Source organism: Amphibalanus amphitrite, unplaced genomic scaffold, assembly GCF_019059575.1.
Source record: "Amphibalanus amphitrite isolate SeventyFive unplaced genomic scaffold, NRLGWU_Aamphi_draft 000760F_arrow, whole genome shotgun sequence".
NCBI classification, from domain to species: domain Eukaryota; kingdom Metazoa; phylum Arthropoda; class Thecostraca; order Balanomorpha; family Balanidae; genus Amphibalanus; species Amphibalanus amphitrite.
The window spans coordinates 269039-290460 of record NW_024882254.1 but is presented as its reverse complement, the minus strand read 5'-3'; the positions used below and the strand labels follow the sequence as shown (position 1 = coordinate 290460).

Here is a 21422-nt window from a genome sequence, read left to right as displayed (position 1 = left end):
GTTCACAGCGAGTGTATACTGTTACCAGGGGACGCCCCGACCCCGCCGGCACGTATGCTCACGGCAGAGAGAGCCGCGGTTCAGGGCCACGGCGCCTGACCGATAGCGTTTATGAATAAACCAATAGCAACAGAGACGTCGTGGTCGTTATAGCTGCAGGGAGACGGACACCTGGGGCAGGTTTCTAGGTGTCAGACTGACGCGGGAGTCACAGGATCGCAGTGTTACTCCTGCCACAAACAGTTGAAAACAGTATTCGATATATCAACTTTGAACTAAAAATTTGCTCTGAGATAGCAGCTTTGAACATTGAACAATCCTGTTCAAAATCGGAAACGGAAAAAGAATAGCTCAAAACATTCAAGGCAAGGTGCATGCTTTCATTTGAAAAAGCAAATCTGTCAAGAATCAGTCCGGGCAACTGAAAGCTAGACCCTTGGCTTGAAATCAATCGTTTTCTGAAAATTTTGCTGAAGCTGGAGCAGCGCACAATAACATCAGATCGCTTTATTTTTAAAGTGATATGTAAAGTGGGAGTAGCTGGTTAAACCAGGAATTTTACTGGTTAAAAATCTTAAATGTCATTAATAATTGTCAACTTAACAGATCACCCCTAAACAATTAACACGTCGGTGACAATAGCCTGCTCAATCGGTCCGTATGACAGTGTGTCGGTGTTATGATCTGTATGACCCGTCTGTCCGTCTGTCTGTTCGTCTATCTGACTGTTCGTCCGTCTGTCCGTCGGTCTGTCCGTCTCTTCATCTGTCTGTCTGTCTGCCCGTCCGTCCGTCCGTCTCTGTCTGTCTATCCGTCTGTTGCGCGTCTGTTGCCCGTCCGTCCGTCCGTCCGTCCGTCCGTCTGTCCTCCCGTCTGTCCATCTATCCGTCTCTCCGTCTGTCTGTCTATCTGTCTGTCTGTCTGTCTGTCTGTCTGTCTGTCTGTCTGTCTGTCTGTCTGTCTGTCTGTCTGTCTGTCTGTCTGTCTGTCTCTGTCTGTCTGTCTGTCTGTCTGTCTGTCTGCCTGTCTGTCTGTCTGTCTGTCTGTCTGTCTGTCTGTCTGTCTGTCTGTCTGTCTGTCCGTCTGTCCATCTATCCGTCGGCTCCGAGTCCGTTTGTCCGTCTGTCTGTCTCCCAGCTCAGATTCGTCCCGATCAAAGTGGACAATACCTTCTCCGTTCTCTTCTCCATTCGCTCTTAGAGATAGCATCCAACCACCGTGATCGCTGGTCATGGACGAAGAGCTGATGGTCGGATAAAAACTGGGATCGACGCCCTGTGTCGTGTCAGGTCGTAAAAGGACCATACCCGTCCGTGTTGGGAGAGCGCTGTAACGTTATGGCGTTCCTGAGGATCATGGGTAATCTATACGGACGTTTTTATCTGTTGTTGTAAACTGATTAAAAATGATTTTCAATAAGTTTTATTTTCTTCATTAAATAGCACTATAGCCACTCTGCAGATTAAGTAAGAACCCAAATAAATGCGATGTGATTAACTCCTATGTTCACGGTAACTCACAATTGCACTCTCCTGTGTGGCTTGTTTCCACCTTCAGCCGTATGTCTGCGCTGATTTCTGTCACGTTCCATGAGTGTGTGCATGTTCTGCTTGTGCTGCACCCTGTATGCCAGAGGGAGAACGGGTCCCGCTCGCTGATGCCAGAGCGAGACACGCTCTTTGGTGCCGGGGGCGAGCCCTGTTTCCTCTGTGCCACAGCAGGGCCCGTGACACACATTGAAAACAATTTAACCCAAGGCTGGCGAGTAAGCCGGTGTTTTACGGGTACCCCTATCCGCAACCATTTTTAACCACCCTCCCAGGAGTACAGTGCTAGGTCCCATTGCGGTGTAGTCGTACTTGCTCTGAGCGGATATAACCGCTGTCAGCGAACAAGCCCGCTGAGAGCAGGGACGACTACACTGCAATGGGACCTTACTGTACTCCTGGGAGGGTGGTTAAAATGGTTGCGGATAGGGGTACCCGCAAAACACCGGTTTACTCGTGGGCCTTGGGTTAAATTGTTTTCAGTGCAGCCGGGCTCGCGCGCTGGTGCCGGGGCGGGCCCCCTCTCCCCTGTGCCAGGCTGGGCGGGGTCCGCTCGCTGGTGCCGGGGGCGGGGTCAGCTCGCTGGTGCCGAGGCTGGGCCCGCTCTCTAATTCCCTGCGGGCCCGCTCGCTGGTGCCGGCGGCCCGCTCCGTGCTCTGACGGGCCCTCCGCTGGCTTCGGCAGGTGTTCTGGGCGGGCCCGCTGCTGGGGGGCCTCTTGGCCGCCGTGCTGTACTCGCTGGCGTTCCGCGCCGACCGTCTGGGCTCTCCTCGCTCGACAGGGGACGAGAACAAGCCGGAGAAATACGAGCCCTAGACTCGGCCAGGTATCTGCCGGGGCGCCCGGACAAATCCGCAGCGCTAACGTAAGCTGCTGCTGGCTGTGGAGCGGGCTTGGGTCGCAGCACTGCCTGATTTTCGAGTAGTGCTCTGTTGTGTTGTTGACTGCATCATTTATATGGAATGTGGCTGGAACGTCTAAATGCTTCTAACTAACGCCTGGGATGTGGTTCACCCTTGAACTAACATCTTTTAAAGATGCTCAATGTTTTTATGGTGAAATTAAGTTACTGGTCTTATTTTGGAATACCATTTTTAAATCGCAGCAATAATTCGTTCGTCTTTATTTACAAACAGCGAATCTATGCCTAAAATATCTGGATATCGGAGCTGTTTCAAAAATGTAAGAGCTCAGAAATATATTTTGCACGATGTACAAAGCTGCTATCTCAGTTCGAATTAAATGCCAAGGGTGAACTTCTTCCCTCAGTCTTGCCTGAGTGTTTCCGTTACTCCATCTATGTCTTTGGGCTAATTTTCAAGTAATTTTCGTTCCGCGCCGCACGCGGAACGCGGGCGGCGCGTACGTTCCGGATGTTATCATGCATTACTTCATTTAACTTAGCCACTTACTTTGATTAGCTTGGTAACAAGCCGACAATAACCATGCTTGGTAAATTTAACACATATTTTATGTGGTGTCGTATTACGTGATTTAGTGATGTAAGCACCATTTGACAATTGACACACATTAAACAAAATTGAAAACGGTTATGCATCGCAATTCAGTTTGGAAGTGGATGAGACGACACATTTCATGATGAAATCCGACAGTGGCGACAAAAAGCAGATGCTATATGATTCACCCTATAAAGGGCCTATTCAATACGCTGATTGGCTGTCGGTGTCTTGTCTTCAATCAGTTTAACCCATGGTGGTGTGGACCAGAACGTTCTTCCTACTCCCAATAGAAACGATGAGATTGGAGCGGAGCGAAGGTCACCGAACACTGAAGAGAATTAATCACGACAAGTCGATGTGGTGATATCGGTCCAACAGGGTTTCAGACTTGTCGGTTATGGATGGACAGGTGCTATCAAAACAAATCTAGGATGGGTGTTTGGAGGGACTATTTTTTAGTTATGGGAGGACGAAACGTGGTGGATGTGAGATTCAAATGCCAACTTCCTAATAAGGAATCCTTATGTGTCCACTATCCAACTTCATACCTATCCTCCTCGCCTGTTTCACTACTGACATCGGAAATCGTAACTATGTTACGCTCGTGCATTATGGACTCATTGCTTTGAAGAAGAAGAAAAACATACCTAAGCAGGCAACGAAACCGTGGAGGTGATAATGATAAAAATTGAAGCGCAACCAGTGATTTGTAATATAGGTATACTAACAGCTGGAAATACTGCGGCACATCTATAGATGTGCCGCGAAGTGTTTCACTAAAGTGCAGCGTGTTCACTCTCAGTGGCCCTCACTCTGATGTTATCCGCCCCCACCCCAACAGGTGTACTGGGTCGGACCGATCCTGGGCGGAGTCCTGGCCGGAAAACTCTACAAGGACAATTTCATGGCGGAGAAGCTCGGAGCCCAGCCGCCGCACCGCTCTGTCGACCGGAGGGAGCTCCGCTGTGCGGAGTGTGCCATGCTGCTGCCGCCTCTCCGCTCTGTGGGCGACCGGACCTCCCTGCCGCACATCGACGACCCGCCGGCCGGACTGTAGGTGGCGCCAGGAGTCTGCTCAACATGTTATAGGTGGCGCCAGGAGTCTGTTCGATGTTATAAATGGCGCGCTGAACGTCTACCGGTCCCATGGCTCTAAGTCAAATTAAAAATACTTATATGCTACATTGCTACACCAGAAGGTGCATTTCCTGAAGCTACTCTCAACATGCCTCAAAAAAATTTGCTGACTTATCGAATCACTATTGAAACTTAGATGGCTCAGGCTGTAAAATGGTTCGTCTCGGTAATCCGTTCGTTTGTAACAGTTTGTATCTAGCATATTCCCTGATCAGTTGGCATTCGTCACCGTCTGCATCAGACTACCTACATGCGTAATGTGTATGTGTTTACTAGGCAACGCCCGATTCTTCGGACCCGTGTGTGCTCAACTGTATCAGTTCATGATGACGCAGCGTAGTTTCAATTTTTGTGTTTCACTGGCAGCTTAATTACACGCGCTGGCCATTCCTGACTTGACAGTAGGTAGTCCACAGTTTGTCGTTCGTATCATCTGGAAAGATATATGAAGTTTAATATGAAGTTAATTTCTTTTAAATGGTTCATGCTAAACGACATAGTTCAGTTCAACAATGTAATGGTAATTGACATCCAATGGATGTGTGTGCTCGTCCGGCTTGGACCCATTGTGGATTTTCCCCATTTAATACTTGGTAGGCGTAGGTAGCTGTAGCGAATAGGGGACCTTGAACTAAGGCATAATACTTAGAGACGTCAGCGCAGGATATCTATGCGTCGGATCGTCAGAATTAGTGGATCAGTTTCGGTTGGAACGGTGCAGAAGGCTGCTCGAAAGCGATAAATATACTATTACAAACCAACTCTGCTTGTTTCGTCGCGAAAATGTTACAATGACTGATGCACAATACAGCTGAGCATACATCTGTCATCTGACCAGAGATAAGTCATATAAATAACGTTTATATATGAAATGCATACATCTGAGGTGTGCGTTCGACAGGTCAGGTGAGGGTTCGTTCGGACGTGGCCCCGCTGCGGACTCGGCCCGTTCCAACGAATCCAGGGCGTTCGACAGGTCAGTTGAAGGGTCGGGTGGGACCCTGCCGTGGATTCAGCCGTTGCTGCTGGCACAGCGAGGGACGCCGGCGTCACGGCTGTACCGGACCATGGGCCAACGGACCAAAGACCATGGACCAAAGACCATGGACCAAACACCATGGACCAAAGGCCATGGACCACCGAATATAGACCATAGTCATGACAACAGACGTCACACCGAGCCACAAACCACGAATCACGATGACCACAAACCAGTGACACTCCATACAGACCGCAGGCTAAAACAGTCGCTCTACCGAACAAACGCGCAATGCATCCGCACATGGATATCACATTGTGCGTGGCACTCAGCATCAAACGACGATCACATCCGTCGCTGATACGCACTCAAATCAGCCTCTCGCGACCACTTTGGAGCGCAATTATCACGGACGCGGTTATTCAGACACATAATCTCGACTCTCACAATCGCTCGCACGTTTCCCAAACGCGGTACCTCACGCAGAACGGATATTCGCCGGTCGGCGTTGTGCGTGTGCCGTTGACTCGACCGACGCGTGCGTGTGTGCGTGCTGCCCACATGGAGGACACAACAATGAAAGACGGTGGCTGCCGGCTGACGGATGCCGCGGGGTCACTGTCAGCGCTGCCGAGAGAAGAGGCCAGCGGCAGCAGCGGCGGCCCGAGCCGCCAGCCGACCGGACGCCCTCCGCGCAGGCCTCACCCCGCCGCCAGGTGGCAGGTCGGTCGCCAGTCGCCGGCTGGAGCGAGTCACAGGTGGCGTTACTGATGTAGTTATAGATGTCGCCACAGTCGCTGCCGGCGACCGCTCGGCACCGGGCGGCGGCACAGCTGGGAGTCTCTCGGGCGGACGCGGCGCTGAGCCGGCTCGCACGGCCGTCCTGGCCACGGGCACGATCACAGTCAGTTCGGGGGTGTTCACAGCCGGCACGCACCGCTGGCACGACTCGAGTGTCAGTGGGCGCGACTTGGCACCGCTCGCCGCCGGCCGTCGGGCGCACACGGCTGCCGTCGGTGTCGACGGTGACGTCACGGCCGACGGAGACGGCTGCCGGCCGACGATAGTCCGGTTTGGCGGCGGTCGGATGTATGCCTGGTAAATCTCCTTCTCCTGTCGACAGACGGCGGCGGGTTACGTCAGAGACAGACCGACAGCCAATCAGGGTTCAACCATCACCACGTATGACGTCAGACACCGCCAACTCATCAACACACAGCCAATGAGACGTCCTACATAACCAACATGACGCCACTGGTTATATCTCACCGACCACACCTGCATTCAGTGGACTCATAACTCCCTCACCACCCAGCCAACTCTCACAACCCGACCCCGTTACCCCCCTCCCCTCGACCTGACGCAGCCCCCCTCCCGTCGGCGGCGGATCCGGTCCCGGTATCCAGTATCCCGACGGCAGCTGTCAGTCGGGGCCGCCAACCATCACACTCCGTCAAGGTCGCCAGCCGTCTGCGCTGCTAGACGCCGACAGGGGGGGGGGGGAGGGGGCGGCGCTCCGGGGCGGGGCGGGTGGCACCACCGCCAGCCGGGGACAGGTGAGGGGGGGGGGGGGCAGTGTGTAGTGGGTACCGAGCGACGCTGCAACCTAATTTCAGTTGCAGTGTGGCTCTGTGATATGACAAATGAAACGTCAAGTGAGATTTGACGTTTGACGGCAGCGAAGATCCATGAACGAATTCCCTCTACCCACCTCTTCTCACCTGCCTATTTATTCATCTCTTACGAACCGTCCCATCCCGTTTCCTCCATCTTCTCTCTTTCCCTCTCTACCTTCCATCTGCCTCTCTCTCTCTCTCTCTCTCTCTCTCTCTCTCTCTCTCTCTCTCTCTCTCTCTCTCTCTCTCTCTCTCTCTCTCTCTCTCTCTCTCTCTCTCTCTCTCTCTCTCTCTCTCTGTCTCTCTCTCTCTCTCTCTCTCTCTCTCTCTCTCTTTCTTCCTCGCCCTTTCCCACCTGTTCCGCCGTTCGGATATGTATGTGGTTGACGGAGTGGGGGAATTCCTCTCCGTCTGGCAGTGGCAGCGCCGGTGGCAGCCCCAGCTCGGAGTCGCGCTGCGCAGAGAGTGCCAACGTTCGCCGCTGCTCGGTGAGCGCCGCCGCGCCACGGTCACACATCAGACAGCCCTCCAGGGCACCGCGGTCAGCCTGTGATGGGGGTCAGAGGTCAGGTCACAGAGGTCAGATCACAGGTCACACATCAGACTGCCCTCCAGGGCACCGCGGTCAGCCTGTGATAGGGGTCAGAGGTCAGGTCACAGATCACACATCAGACACCTCTCCAGGGCACCGCGGTCACCCTGTGAGGGGTCAGAGGTCAGGTCACACAGGTCACACATCAGACAGCCCTCCCGAGCACCGCGGTCAGCCTGGGAGGGGTCAGAGGTCAGGTCACAGTTCACACATATAAGACACTTCTCCAAAGCACTGCGGCCGGCCAAAGCTACGGGTCACAAGGATCAGGCTACAAGTCACAGATCTGACAGATCATATATTTCTCAATCCTCCAGCGCCTCGTGGTCGACCTGCAAGGGTCACTGAGGTCAGGTGACAGAGGTAAGGTCATCGAGGTCAGGTCTTAGGTCATACAGCAGGCACCCTTCCACCCCAGCAGTCTCCCTGTCATACCGAGCTACAGCAGCACCTTCGGAGCAGCTCCACCTTCGGAGCAGCCTCGCCCCCGACGGCGCGGTGGCTGCGAGGAGAGGGGCGGGGCGGAGAGGGGAGGGGCCAGGTCGGTCGCCATCAGCTGTTCGGACTCGGCGGCGGCGGCGGCGGCCCTCAGACAACCTTGGGCAGACGGCAGACGCCAATTGAGTTCCGCCGGCGCCGCCGCCGCACCTTCCGAGTACCCTCGACGGTCTCTGAGGGCCGCCAGTCGCCACAGTACCTCAGCGGCAAAAACGGGCAGACGCCACCCCGAGGATTGATCAGGTGTTCGATCTGTCTGGTGGGGAGACCCCGACTCCTCAGGGGGATAGAGGGGAGAGATGGAGAGAGGGAGGGAGGAGCGCAGCCCACCGACACCGCACGGCAGCTAGCCGAGACGCTGTTGGCACAGGGCACCGGTCCGACAGGAAAGGCGGCCGGGTGACTGCCAGCCACCGGATGGCAGCCTCAGGGTAGACACAGACCAAACTGACAGGTAGACAGTAGACACAGGCCAGACTGACGGCCTGACGGGGCGGACAGTATGACATAGGCCAGACATAGACAGTTGACATAGACTAGACGGACAGACAGCAGACACAGGCCAGACTGACAGGTAGACAGCAGACACAGGACAGAAGGGCAGCTTGCCTTAGACAGTAGACATAGGCCAGACAGACAGACAGACAGCATAGAGGGAAGACATAGGCCATACAGACAGCATAGACAGACAGCAGACACAAGTCTGACACACAGGCCAGACAGGCAGCATACATAGACAGCACATACGGACAGACAGCATAGACAGACAGACTGAAAGACAGAATGAAAGACAGACGGAAAGACAAACCAGGCAGACAGACAGACAGACAGACAGACAGACAGACAGACAGACAGACACACAGACAGACAGACAATCAGCATAGACCGACAGACAGAAGAGATATCAGACAGAGGTCAGACGGACAGGGCAGACAGAGGTCAGACAAACAGCTGACAACAGACATAGGCCAGACAGGCAAAAAAAAAAAAACGACAACACACAGGTCACCGATAACAAAAAAGAGCTGAATGCGACACCCCTAAAGTGCGGTAAGGCTGACGCTGACGCAAAACAAACATTACAGGTTTGCAGGAGGCAACGTATGTATGTACTTGGTAAGGCATACCTAACATAATGATATTTGCGGTAGGCTCATTAGTTTTCAGTATTCAAATGTCTGATCATTTTCCATGGAACTACAAACACTAAGGAGCGCCCCCACAAACGACCATGTCATTACAAAGCTGAAGCACCTTCCTCGAAGCACCTATTGCCCGGTGAGCTCGACCACAAAGCCAGCTCCGTTTGCTCGATGCCCGACTGCTGGGAACGATGACGCCGGTATATGGCGGACAGAGGGCCGCGTGGCATGTTCAGGAGTCATCTGCACGAGCCCGGCGCCGCGCGGCGGCCATCGATTTCAACGGCTACCGCACGGCCCGACAATTAGACGGCCTCTAGCCAATGAGCTCGATCGCTGCGGCTGGACGGTGTGGGTCGCGGGGAGCACTGTCCATGCGCGCCGCCCACGGCCCATCAGCCCCTCTCCAAACGTGAGCGGTTGTCTGAAGGTAGGCCAGGCGGCTGACTGACCTGGCCCGACCTTCCAAAAGTATGTCTGCTGGTTGCATGGGGAGGAGAGGGTGCACCAAAGTTGCATGAGAAAACAGCGTTATAATTTCTTCAATGGGACAGTGGAATGCTGTGATAAAATATTTTCCAAAAGACTGTCTGTTGCGTTGTTTGTGGTAAACGCTCCCCCCGTACTGGGACGCCTGGGCACGCCCGTGTCCGCCACCCGCCCGGGGCGTTGAATGACCCTAGGCGGGTCAGCCAGGCAAGGCGAAACTAATGTGCCGCGGGAATGACAGTGTATGACGGGTTTGCCTTAATATAATTGTTTGTGAAGTCGCGCCCACAATTTGTGATACATATATGCTAGGGGAAGTTGGGGCAATGCCGGAGTTGGGGCAAAGCCGAAATTCGAGATATTTCGAAAACCGTAAGACATGGATGCCACCTGTCAGTGATGCTCTGAAGCTTAAGTGACTACAATTATCGCATGTTTGTTACGAGTCGTCATTCGGAATACTTCGGCTGTGAGGGCGCCAAGAGCGTTTTCAAGGTACGCGTTCCTTGTACTACATGCGCCTTTGAAGCTGCATTTCTTACTCATTATGGCTATGCTACCGTTTGTCTGGCGGCCAATTCGGTCAAGTAATCTTTAGCATGTCTTTGCATAGTGTGCTGCCCATTTGAAATTTATACGGCACGTTGAAAAGTTATGGGCCTGCAAATGAAAATATGGCTGGCTGGGGTAATGCCGAAAACTTGCAATTACGCACGTTAAAGCACGCTACGTGGACTTTACTGCTGTAGAATAGCAATGCGAATTTTTAGTCACACAAATTACACTTTCAACCGACACAACGGCCTGTTACCTATAAGGAATTATTTACCTGGCATTTTCTTACTATATCACACAATTATAACTTCCAGTGTGCACCAAGCGTCCTCAAGCTCTTAAAACGCGTGTCAGCTTTGATAAATTCTGGATAAAGTTTGAGATAAAGTGGCAAAACATCAATGTCGGCATTCCCCGTAGATCATTTCTCCCATTTTCGGCTTTCCCCGCAGTCCGGGGCAACGCCGAAAAAGTCACTTCTTTGATATTTTTAGTTTGTGCGCTTAACGGTATGCGAATTCATCAAATGCGCCTGGTATGTTTGAAAGGCAAAAGACTGGCCTCTCGAATGACGCCAACAAGAATAGCTTATATTGTCTACCTTGCGTGCTACGGGCGTCAGAAAAAAGTATTCGGCGTTCCCCCAACTTCCCCTACCGTATTAGAGTCCTCACCCTTTGGCAACTGTTGAAGTAAACCGTCCGTCTTCTATTCTGCCTGCCCATGCATGATATGCTAATTGATCTTTTTATGTCCGCTCACTGCGATTCCATCTCGTGCCTTTCTAGATCAATGCGTTTGGGTATCATAAAAATCGTTTTGCTTTATCCAATCAGTTCATTAATGACAGTCGCTGTCTATGAAGCCAATCAGTTAGCGATAGTGCATACAGCGTCACGATGTGCACTCTTCCCAATGAAATACTGCTGGTGACCACCAATCGCTACCATTTGTGCCGCTAATAAACCCGGCAGAACGAGCGGCCCCTCGCGTCTAAACTGCACTCGTCGCGTCCAATCAGCGGGACCTTCAATCGGCCCTCTAATTTGACGTCACCACACGTCGTCGGCGACAGGCGGCACCTGGAGCCCCCCCCCCCCGTCCCCCGTCCCCCGTCCCCGGTCAGTCGGCCGTCGGCGCCCGTCCCCAGCCGCCGCCGGCCGTCCCCAGCCGCCGCCGCCCGTCCCCAGCTACCAGTCCCCAGCCCTGCCGGCGCTCGATCCGTCTGCCGCTGGTGGCACTCGGACAACAAAGCCGGACATACACAGTCCGGGTGAGGCACGCGCCGACCTCGTCGTCGGTCCGGGGTCACGGGGAGGAGTCGCGGGGGTCACGGGGAGGGGGAGGGGTCGACCAGCCGCCGGCCGGTGCGGCCTGTTTCCGCGCTGGAAGTGGCCTCCGCCGCCACCTGCGGCGCATCGAACAGGCCATCTGTCTGCAAATAATGTAACATGCATAGCGACCGGCGCGGTGTGAGGCGCGACCGGCGCGGCGGCGGCGGAGAAATACCTAGCTTGTGGCGCTGCGTTTGGATTTGTTGGCTGCGTCAGTACGTCTCTCTGACGTCACGGCTGTCTGTGTTTTTGTCTGGCTGGAGGGGAGCCACTGTGGTTGTTTGGTCGACCCCACTGATCGGTCGTGGACGGCAGTGAGATGCTGACAACTCAGCTATCCTCTACGATTAATTTGTTTTGGTTCGCTTGTTTTATAATCTTTTTAAATGGCTCCAACATCTAACTAGTCTGGTCATGACAGTGACAAAATGCATTGATTTTAGCGGTCTAGAACAGGGCATATACTTAGACCAATGCGAAGAAAAGAGCAGACGAAACGACGAAAAGACCAGTAAAGAACTGGAAATAGAAACGGAGATTGCATCAGGGACTTACCCGGGACTGACTACTGTCGTTTGAAATAACCAAGCGGCTAGCGCAATGACCGTCAGAGGCTTCGCCGGAGGGCAGTAACCTATAACTGGTTCGCTTGGGACCGTCGGCAGAAGCACGGAATGTATACGGAATGGCGCACCTGGGACCGTTGGCATTATTTAGGAAAGTGTACGGAATGGTTCAGTAGGACCGTCGGCAGCTGTAATTACGGAATGTGTCCGAATGGCTCACCTGGGGGCTGGGACCATTGGCAGATGCACGGAGTGGCTCACCTGGGACTGTCGGCACCCGCTTGGAATGTGTGCGGAATGGCTCACCTGGGACCGCCGGCAGCCGCTTGGAATGTGTTTGGAATGGCTCACGTGGGACCGTCGGTAGCTGTTTGACTACCAGGTGCCTTCAGCACCTGTTTGGAATGCGTTTGGAATGGCTCACTTGGACGGTCGGCAGCTGCATGGAATGGTTCACCTGGAGCCGTTGGCAGCCGTATGGAATAAGTACGGAATGGCTCACATGAGAATATCGGCAGTTGCACGGAATGGTTCACCTATACTATAGGACCTTCGCAGGCCGCTTGGAATGTATTTGGAATGTCTCACCTGAGACCGTCGGCAGCCACTTGGAATGTGTGCTCCGGAGGGCGCCAGCGGCATCGGCAGGTCACAGGGGCAGAGGTCGGCGGCCAGTCGCAGCAGGCGCGGACCCAGCAGACACACACAGAGCACAGCCAGAAGCACAGCCATTACCAGGATGGCGGCGACAGACACTGAAACGGAGCGAAACGGAGAGACGTCAGAGTTCAGACCAGACAGTCGGCGCAGACGGTAACAGACAGTCGTCAGACAGTTCAGTCGGCGCAGACGGGCGTCAGACAACACAGCTGATCCTGACAGTCGTCATACAATGCAATTGTCAAAAACAGTCGTCAAATGGTAGACAGCCGTCAATCAACCTAGCCACTGAAGACTGAGTTAGGACAATTGTTAAGTTAACCTAAAACTTTGTGTTTTGAAATGCCATGCCTGCTTGCATCTGCTGTTAGTTCGCACAGCTGCCGCTGGCGACTGGCGGCGCCACCGTCGCTAAGGAGAGGGTTTTGTTTTGTTTTGTTTTGTTGGGTTAGGCCCTTTCGGTCGACAAGACCATTGCAGAGCCGGAAGGATGATAGGAATTAGGGGGAGACATTGGTCTGGGCAGGCACCCTAGTGAGTCGCCGGGGCTGAGCCCGTCCAGAGGACAGGCCACCCAGCCCCAAGGCACTCACTGCACCCGGCTACGGGGTGCGCTCCCTCAGGAGCAGCGGTGCCGCTCCAAGGGAGCAGCCCGCATGAGATAAAGTTGCCTGTCCAGCCCGGAGGGGGTTGCGGCGTGGAGGAGAAGGATTTCAGTATCCTGAGGATAGAAGCACGGATAGGTGTAGGAGAGGGTGTGTCCCATGGGCGGCCTTGTCAGCTGTGTGCACTGTGCAGCCCGGATGGCGGGAGATATGTCGGATGGTCGGTTGATGGTGGGCCAGATCAGGTGCCTAGAGGGTCTGTTGTAATCTGAGCCAGAACGGCAGAGACCAGACCAGACCAGACCAGAGCGGGAGAGACCAGACCAGACCGGAGTAGATCAGGATGAGTGAAATAGTCCTGTAGTCAGGTGCCGGACTGTCCTGTAGTAATATGAGCTAGGCTAGTCTGTATCCAGAAAGACCAGACCAAACAAGGTCACACAAGACCAGACCAGGGTACAATGCCTAGGTTGGGTGGGTTGCGGCCGCGGGTCTGGTATTGACATCCACTGCTTGTGGATGTGTCTGCTAACACACCAACAAGTGACAATGGTGTGGTAAGGTCGCCGAAGTAGGGTTCATTTTCTCGCCCAAAACACCGATGCATGAAAATAGATAACAAATCTGCGGACAGTTAGGAATTATTTTTGGATAAACGAATTGCACACGCGGGCTCATAAAACAGACGAGCATGTTTTACTCAGTACCCTTACGAAAAAGCTATTCGTGGAGTAAGGTAACACTGCTGCAGTTAACCTGCTATTATTTCCGGTATTTTTGACATGTCTGTTGCTATTTTTTGTGCATCGGCTTGATGAGTTTCTGTGCGTGACAATGCAATGGGTCATCATATATCCTGATGAGTTCCGGAACTATGGCAGCAGGACCGCATCATATGAGAAAGACACAATTTTCCAGGCCTGTTTCATTCCGTTTAATGGTGGTGAAGGGGTAAAGCTGGTTTGTTTTTATGGACATTATTCCGCTATTCGCTGCACTTAGAAGCTATGTTCGGCAGTAAAGTTGCCGCTGTTTCACAGGAATTCAACAGCGCGTCCTGATAGATTGTGGTTTAAAACAGGTTTCATACACATTAACCGTAAAATATATAATCCTTGTCCGTGGTGCCAAACTGCTGAAATAAGTGAACAAATGAAATAAAATAGATTTAACTGTGCACCGTGCAGTGTCTAAATGAGAACATCCCTAAACCATTAGTGTAATTAGCATGAAGTGATTGTTCATTGTTCAACCTTCAGCTCTTGATTTGATTTAAAGGGACTGAGAATTGAACGTTGTGCACTTATCCACTTCACTATTATAACATACCGTAACGTGAACAGAAAGGACAACATAATGTATCGTTACCAGCTATTTTTCCATCCCAGAAACATTCCGTTGACCACTCGTGTAATAAACCATCTTCTCTCGTTAGTAACATACCGTCCGGTCCCCCTCCCCCGGACGCATGCTGTCTATCCCCCTCCCGGTAACAATCGTCCCCCTCATCCCGGTAGCACAGACCGTTACCCAGGTTTGTATTGTCCGTCTCCCCTCCCCCGGCATCACCTTCCCGGAAACACCTACCTGGCTTCCTCCACCGTAATACCGACCGTGTCTCGAAACAACTAACCATCTAGCTCTTCCCTCTTCAGTAGCGGTAACACCTGACCTGTATCCCTTTACCGGTAACAATTGACCGTCTCCTCGGTGACAACTATCCGTCATCGCTCCCTGGTAACAACTGACCGTCTTCTCTCCCCGGTTACCAGTAACCGTCTCTCTTCCCCGATAACAACTGACCGTCTACCGGCCTCGGTACCATTTGACCGTATCCCCGGTAACATCAGACTGTCTCACCTCCCCGACAACAACTGACCGTCTCCCCAAGTAACAACAACTGACCGTCTCCCCAAGTAACAACAACTGACCGTCTCCCCAAGTAACAACAAATCATGTCCCCCCAGTGACAACTGACCGTCTCCCCCCCCCCCCCCGTAGCATGACTGTATTCCCTCCCCAGTAACAACTGACTCCTCCCCAGTAACAACTGACTGTCTCCCCTTCCCAGTAACACCTGAACGTCTCCCCAAGTAACAACTAACGGTGTCCCCTCAGTAGCAACTGGCCATCTGAACAAACTGGTAACAGTTGACCGTCTCCCCCGGTAACACCTCCCCGGTAACAACCGCCTCCCCGATAGCACCTGACTGGTCGGTGGCCGGCCGACGGGTGCGGGGCCGGGGCTGAGGCGCCGACCGACCGGCCGGGCCAGACAGAAAACGGTCGATAGCCGGTCTGAAGTCAGCCTGGAGTGGGCAATCTCTGTCAGAGGTCAAAGGTCAACCGGCCACCTGGGCAGACCGCGCGGCACCGACCCCTCCCCCTCCCCTACCCTGTTCAGCACCGTCCGAACTCAGCACTAACTACGGCGGCATTTTTGTGCTGCTATGTAACTTATATTTGTCGTGGGAATTAGGCATGTTTTGGTGCATTTTTGTTAGAGATAGCATGGATGAAAAACGTAAGACAGATGCTATGATGACCTCTAACTGTTATTCGAATAAGAATATACATGAAAGAAACAAATATAAATCTGGAGCCTTTCTTTGATAAGAAGTATGCCCACGCTGGAAGCATTGGTCCTCATGAAAGCTGCAGGCTTTCCGAGAGACGGTTCCTGGAAGTTCCCTAAATTACGCTCGAAAACTTTTATTTTGTTTTTTTTTTATTTCGACTTGCTATTGAATGATTTCATTCATTTTTCCCCGATAAGCAGCAAGCCGAAATTGAGAAATCTCGCCAGTGCCAAAAGCCATCACTCAGTGGCGGTAAATCCAAGAATTTCACGATCGATTAGAGGAAATCCTGTAGCGTAGACTGCGCCGCCTTACGTAACTGTTAGCCGGAACAGCCTAACCTCCAGGCAGCCGACCGCGAATGACTTAATTAGCTTTTATAAATCTTATTGAGTTCTTGGTTGGATCTTAAGTAGTTTTATGGTAGCTCCTTTCATGTGTCACCTCTTGGCTACGTTGCATTGTGACTCGAAATAGTGAACTATTTGATTCCTGGATATTGTGAGTACTCATCCCGAAGCTAAACATAGTTAGGACAGTCAAGTTTCGTTAAAGGGACTATCCCACCTTCTAAAATGTTGTTAAAACCAGTTAAATTGTGCCTGACTGTATAGATTGGATGACCAGGAACACGGTTCTGGCATTTATTTTTCATTAAACATCTTAGGCTTCCCATATTCCAATCACAAACTTTCAAATATGTGACGTCACAGCCCAAAATTACCTCCTTCCCCAGGCCACATTACTGTCATAAAGCTGATTCTTTTTACTCTGTAGGCACCACAACAAAGTTCAGACCAAGTTTTAAGCGATTATTCAACGAACAAACCCATTTAAATCAGAATGACTAAACGAGGTGACGTCACACTAACGGTCGCTCCATGTTGAAGATAGGGCCTTGTACAAGGCCCATTTTCAAATGAAGGGAACGAATTTCTTCAACACCAAGAGGCCGCGGGGGTTGCAACCTAGATAGATAGTGGTTTCTGAACCTCGCCGCAAACTTGGCTAATCTCAACTCAAACCCCATGTTAAAGGTGGGATAGTCCCTTTAAGCATAAACGGTCGTGAAACTTAATTTTCTAACTGGCTTTTACATACCTCGATGAGAGAAACGCGATACTGTCAAAATCGATTTAATACAAGCTTGATATCAAAAGTTATTGCTGCAAAAAATTATTTGCTATAAAATAACGTCGACGTTCGATTTTTTGCCTTCTGGGGCTTAACCGTCGACCTTGAGTTGAATATGGGAATATCATCCAGAAAGACCTTTATAAGAGCTATCAAATGCCTTTTCCAGCGGCGCTCTACCTCTATCCCTTTCCAAGTTTTGCATGGAATTTTCGAGAAGTGTTGTAATAGGCGAAATTTGACTGTTGGTGACCTCTGGTGACCTAACGTTTGACCCAGATCTAATCATTGACCAAAGAAACTTTCTCATGCTCTTTGATACTTTTGAAGGTCGCTTTGTGCCGTGTCACGTCGCTGCGTGGCCCAAGGGCCGAGTTAAACGGGAGGGGGGGGGGGGGTCAAACATCTTCCCCGGACCGGCGCGGTTGGCGACGTGCACCGGCCCGGTGCGGGTTAACCCGCGCCCCACTGGGGTCTGCGTATAACACGCCCTACTGGGGGGGGGGGCTATTCATAGCCCCCCCTCCTAACTCCGGAACTACTGGGCCGATCGTCAAAATTCAAACGGCATCTGATAGCCCCGAAAAAAATGTCGAGCGAAACCTAATTTTATTGACCTCGAGGTCACCGATGACGTCACAGGTCAGGTCAAAGTAAAAATTATTAGCATTTTGGCTTGTTCACGTTTTGGGCTCTGGCCGCCGTCTTACAAGTCAGATCAGGCTCATTTTTGGTTCACACACTCGTGAACAGATGCTCTAGATTCTCTGAGGGTACCAAACTTGTACTTTGATTTTCAGGTCAAGGTCAGGTCATCACAGGTCACGAAAATATCATATCATCCGTCGGTCACGTGACACATGTTTTATGGTCCATTTAGGCCAAACATTTCGAATTTGATGTCGTCTGTGTCATTTGAGGTCATTTTGAGTCAAATTTAGCTCAGGTCAGGCCACTTTCAGGTCAAAAAAGGTCAAATTTTGAAGTTAAAATTTTTCAACCAAAAAGGTACATATTGGATGCAGTTTGAGCTCAGGAACACGTTGGTGCTATTTATATTGGCGTACGATGTCAAATTCGTGCTGAAAAATTGATTTGAAAAATTAATAATTGTTAATTTTTTGCAATAATGCGTATAACTTGGCCATTTTTGAAGGTATTTAGCTAAAAACTTGCTAGAGTTAGTCATAATGATGCGTTTTATTACGGAGCGAGCGAAGCGAGCGTAGTCTTTCCTTAGATTAACGGAAATTTCTGAGTATGAGCGGCCGGCCGGCCGGCCGGCCGGCCGTGGTCACGCTTTTGGGAGGCTTATATCTCAGCAACCACTTGACCGATTTACACGCGGTAATTTTTGTAGGGTAGCTTCATTCCTTCTACCAAGTATAGGACTATTCCTGATGCATGTGGGTGACCCCTTATGCACGTGCCACGTGCAAAACGAAGAGGTGTCCGTTTTGTAATTGTTGCAATATCTCGGTAACTACTTGGCCGATTGCGCTGAAAGTTGGCATGTAGGTAGGCACCTACTAGGCACTGCATATCCATGTGCCACAGTTGGGGTGCTGCTGCACGTGCGCACGTGCAGGGGTCGTTTCCAGATCTCGAGAACGGCTCGACCGATTGCGCTCAAATTTGGTACACAGTTAGGGACCAGTTAGTAGGGTGCCGTGCACAAGTCAGTTGGGACCCATTTTGCACGTGCGCACGTGCAGGGTGCCGCTTCCAGATCTCGAGAACGGCTGGGCCGATTGTGCCCAAATTTGGCACATCGCTAGAGACCGGTTAGTAGGGTGCCGGGCACAAGTCAGTTGGAGGTACCCCCTCGCAATTTCGCACGTGCAAGGCCCACCCTCTCGCTCGCTCCGTTAGTCGCCCCAAAAGGCGTTATACTGGTCACATATATTCCGGTTTTTTTTCGAAAAGTCAAAAAGTTTTTGAAAAAATGTAAAAATATATCTTTTGAATTTTATTGTATAAAATTTTCGAAATTTTCAAAACTTCGAAAATCCGAGATAGCAGTTTGATAGCGCAGTCTATTCTGCGTCCTCTCATGCAAAGAAATTGGATCTAGCTTAAAAACTGAGCTCTTGGGAGCGATTGCCGTGGTTCAATGTTTTGCGTCGAAATCGGCCGAACATGACGTCACTCTGACGTCATTTCCGGCCGACCTATGGTAGGTACGAAGTTCAAATTTTGACACAAGGTGTCAAGTTGATGCAGCCGAAGGTACTGAAAGTTTGGCGTCGATACGTCAAGCGGTTTGGAAGTTATTGCAGAAGAACGGGAGGGGGGGGGGGCTATAAATAGCCCCCCCCCCCAGTGGGGCGCGGGTTAATAATGTGTGAGAAAGTGTTTTGGCTAATTCCACAGGTTTTGATCCAGGGTACTGAGAATCCTAGATCCAGCTCCCTTGTTCTATTATCATTAAGCTAAGCGTCCTTATCAGCTTCCTTTTTGTTCGAGAAATCAACTTCAGCTAAGGATCCGAAAGTAACGGTGACGAGTGTTCCATGAGTAAGAAATTGGACAATGAATAAAAAATGTATATTGTTAACAGCTTGCTGTGATTTTGTCTCATAAGAAAAAGTGTTGCAATTTTCACTGGATCTATTACAATCGAAATTCATAATCCACAGTTATGTGGCACTATAATTTGGCATGGAATCACATGGGATCATGGCTTCAAAAAAAAGGTTTTGGGAGATCCACAAGATCCTGCAATATCTTTGTCCTCCGGATCACCAGATCCCACGATATCAATTAATCTGAGAACTTTTCACCAGAAATCCGCTGGATTCATGGACACTATGATAAAATCACAGATCCCGCACTTAGGCGTAGGTATATTCGGCACACGCAGCGCCCGAGGTCCAACTCCGATTAACAGCTTAAGTGTGTCCTCTAGCCCTGGTTCCACAGTCCACAGTTAGTCTCTGTCCATAGTCCACGGACCGACACCGTCCAATTTACAATCACAATCCACGATCCAAGGTCCACCTCCGTTCACAATCTACAGTCCCCATTTCACCTCGATCCACAGTCCTCACAGTCCACATCCGTCAGTCTAGTCCACAGTCCACAGTCCCCTCAGTCCAGTCCCCATTCTACTTCAGTCCACAGTCCATAGTCCTTTGTCCATAGTTCCCAGTCACGGTCCCCAGTCCATCTCGTTCCCCATTCCATCTCGCTCAAGACTCCACAATCCCGACAATCCACAGCCCCCATTTCAGACCCCACAGTCCCCACTCCACCTCAGTCAGTCCACCTACGTTTCCACACTCGCGGCCGGTGTCCACAGCCTCGCCGGGCCACCGTGCAGCCGTGGTGGCGGCCCATGGGTCGGTGCTGCCTGCCCAGCCCGGCACGGGAAAGTCGCTCCAAGGACACAAGCAACTGCGCGCCGGCCGGCCGGCTGCAGACGAGACGAGCCCGTCTGGTGGTGGACGGAGGCGCTCGGACATATCCAAAGGGAGGTGGGTACAGCGGGGAGTACAGGGGATACAGGGGAGAAGATAAGGAGTGAAGGAGGTCACAGGGAGTGATGAGGGAGCGGTGGCATATTACAGCTATCGACTTGAGCAGGGTTGTGCTCGACTCAAAAAAATTTGCCGACTCGACTCATCATTCAACTTCAGAAAGCCCTGACTCAACTCTGACTCAAACAAGGAGCTGATTTTTCCCTTGATTCGACTCATGACTCAAGCGGCTCAATGAAAATGTGAGTCGACTCAAACTTGACTCAAATTTTTTGTTGAGTCAAGTGAGTTGACTCAAAATTGACTCAGATAAAAAAAGTTGTTGAGCGGGGGGGGGGGTGAAAAAAAATCAGGCAGCAGGGCAAGGGCTAAGTTATTAAGCGGGGGGGGGGGGGGTGAAAAGCTTATATTATAAATTGTTTCTAGAGAGTTGAGTCAGCTGACTCATGTTCCTAAATGCTTGACTCAGCTCAATGTCAAAAGTTATTTTACTGACTCAACTCTGACTCAACTCAACACCTTAATATTTTTGTCCGACTCAACTCTGACTCAACTCAACAGCTCAACATTTTATCCGACTCGACTCAAATCTGACTCATTTGAGTCAGAGTTGAGTCAAATTTCTGACTCGACTCATGAGTCAAGCACAACCCTGGACTTGAGACACCTGTAAGTGAAGCAACGCGTTCTGGAAATGAAGTAACGAAGTCTAGTAGAGGTGACAGACTACACTGAGGGTCACAGTGCCCGGTTCTGTAGTCCCACTCCCGCCCCCCCAGCATCATCTCCGTCCCAGGGCCGGGTCAGGTCGACTGGGGCAGCACTCACCGGAGGGGGACGGCCAGTCGGGCGGGCTGAGCAGCACAGTGCCAGTCAGGTTCGAGGTGGGCCGCGGCAGCTCCCCGCTCATAGTGGCGGCGGGCACTCATCGTGGACGGGCCGGCGGTCCATCGACGTCCGAGCCAGCGGAGCACCCGTCCCGTCCGCGCGCCGCCGCCGCCAGCAGGGCCGGCGCAGCCGCCACTGCCCGCCGCCGACAGCCGGCCGACC

At 51.7% G+C, this 21422-nt stretch overlaps 2 protein-coding genes across 4 annotated transcripts in view; one reads left to right on the top strand and one right to left on the bottom strand.

The window, feature by feature from the left end:
• The window catches only part of LOC122365741 (aquaporin AQPAe.a-like), a 28569-nt gene extending 23663 nt beyond the window's left edge, over nucleotides 1–4906 (top strand). Inside the window, exons 5-6 of one of the 3 annotated variants that reach the window (XM_043337214.1) lie at nucleotides 2232–2373; nucleotides 3849–4906. In XM_043337214.1, coding sequence (XP_043193149.1) covers nucleotides 2232–2363 — 132 coding nt within the window. In that variant the 3' untranslated portion in view covers nucleotides 2364–2373; nucleotides 3849–4906. Of the gene's footprint in view, nucleotides 1–2231; nucleotides 2413–3848 lie in introns of all 3 variants that reach the window. The other 2 variants (XM_043337213.1, XM_043337212.1) reach the window with 2 other exon arrangements.
• A 2-nt stretch (nucleotides 4907–4908) lies between these two features.
• On the bottom strand, nucleotides 4909–21422 carry LOC122365742 (protein FAM110A-like). The gene is made up of 4 exons (XM_043337215.1): nucleotides 21201–21422; nucleotides 12504–12670; nucleotides 7095–7286; nucleotides 4909–6236 (listed from the first exon to the last, which is right to left on the bottom strand). Exons 1-4 carry the CDS (start codon nucleotides 21280–21282, stop codon nucleotides 5745–5747), a joined length of 933 nt encoding a protein of 310 aa, XP_043193150.1. The 5' UTR covers nucleotides 21283–21422; the 3' UTR covers nucleotides 4909–5744.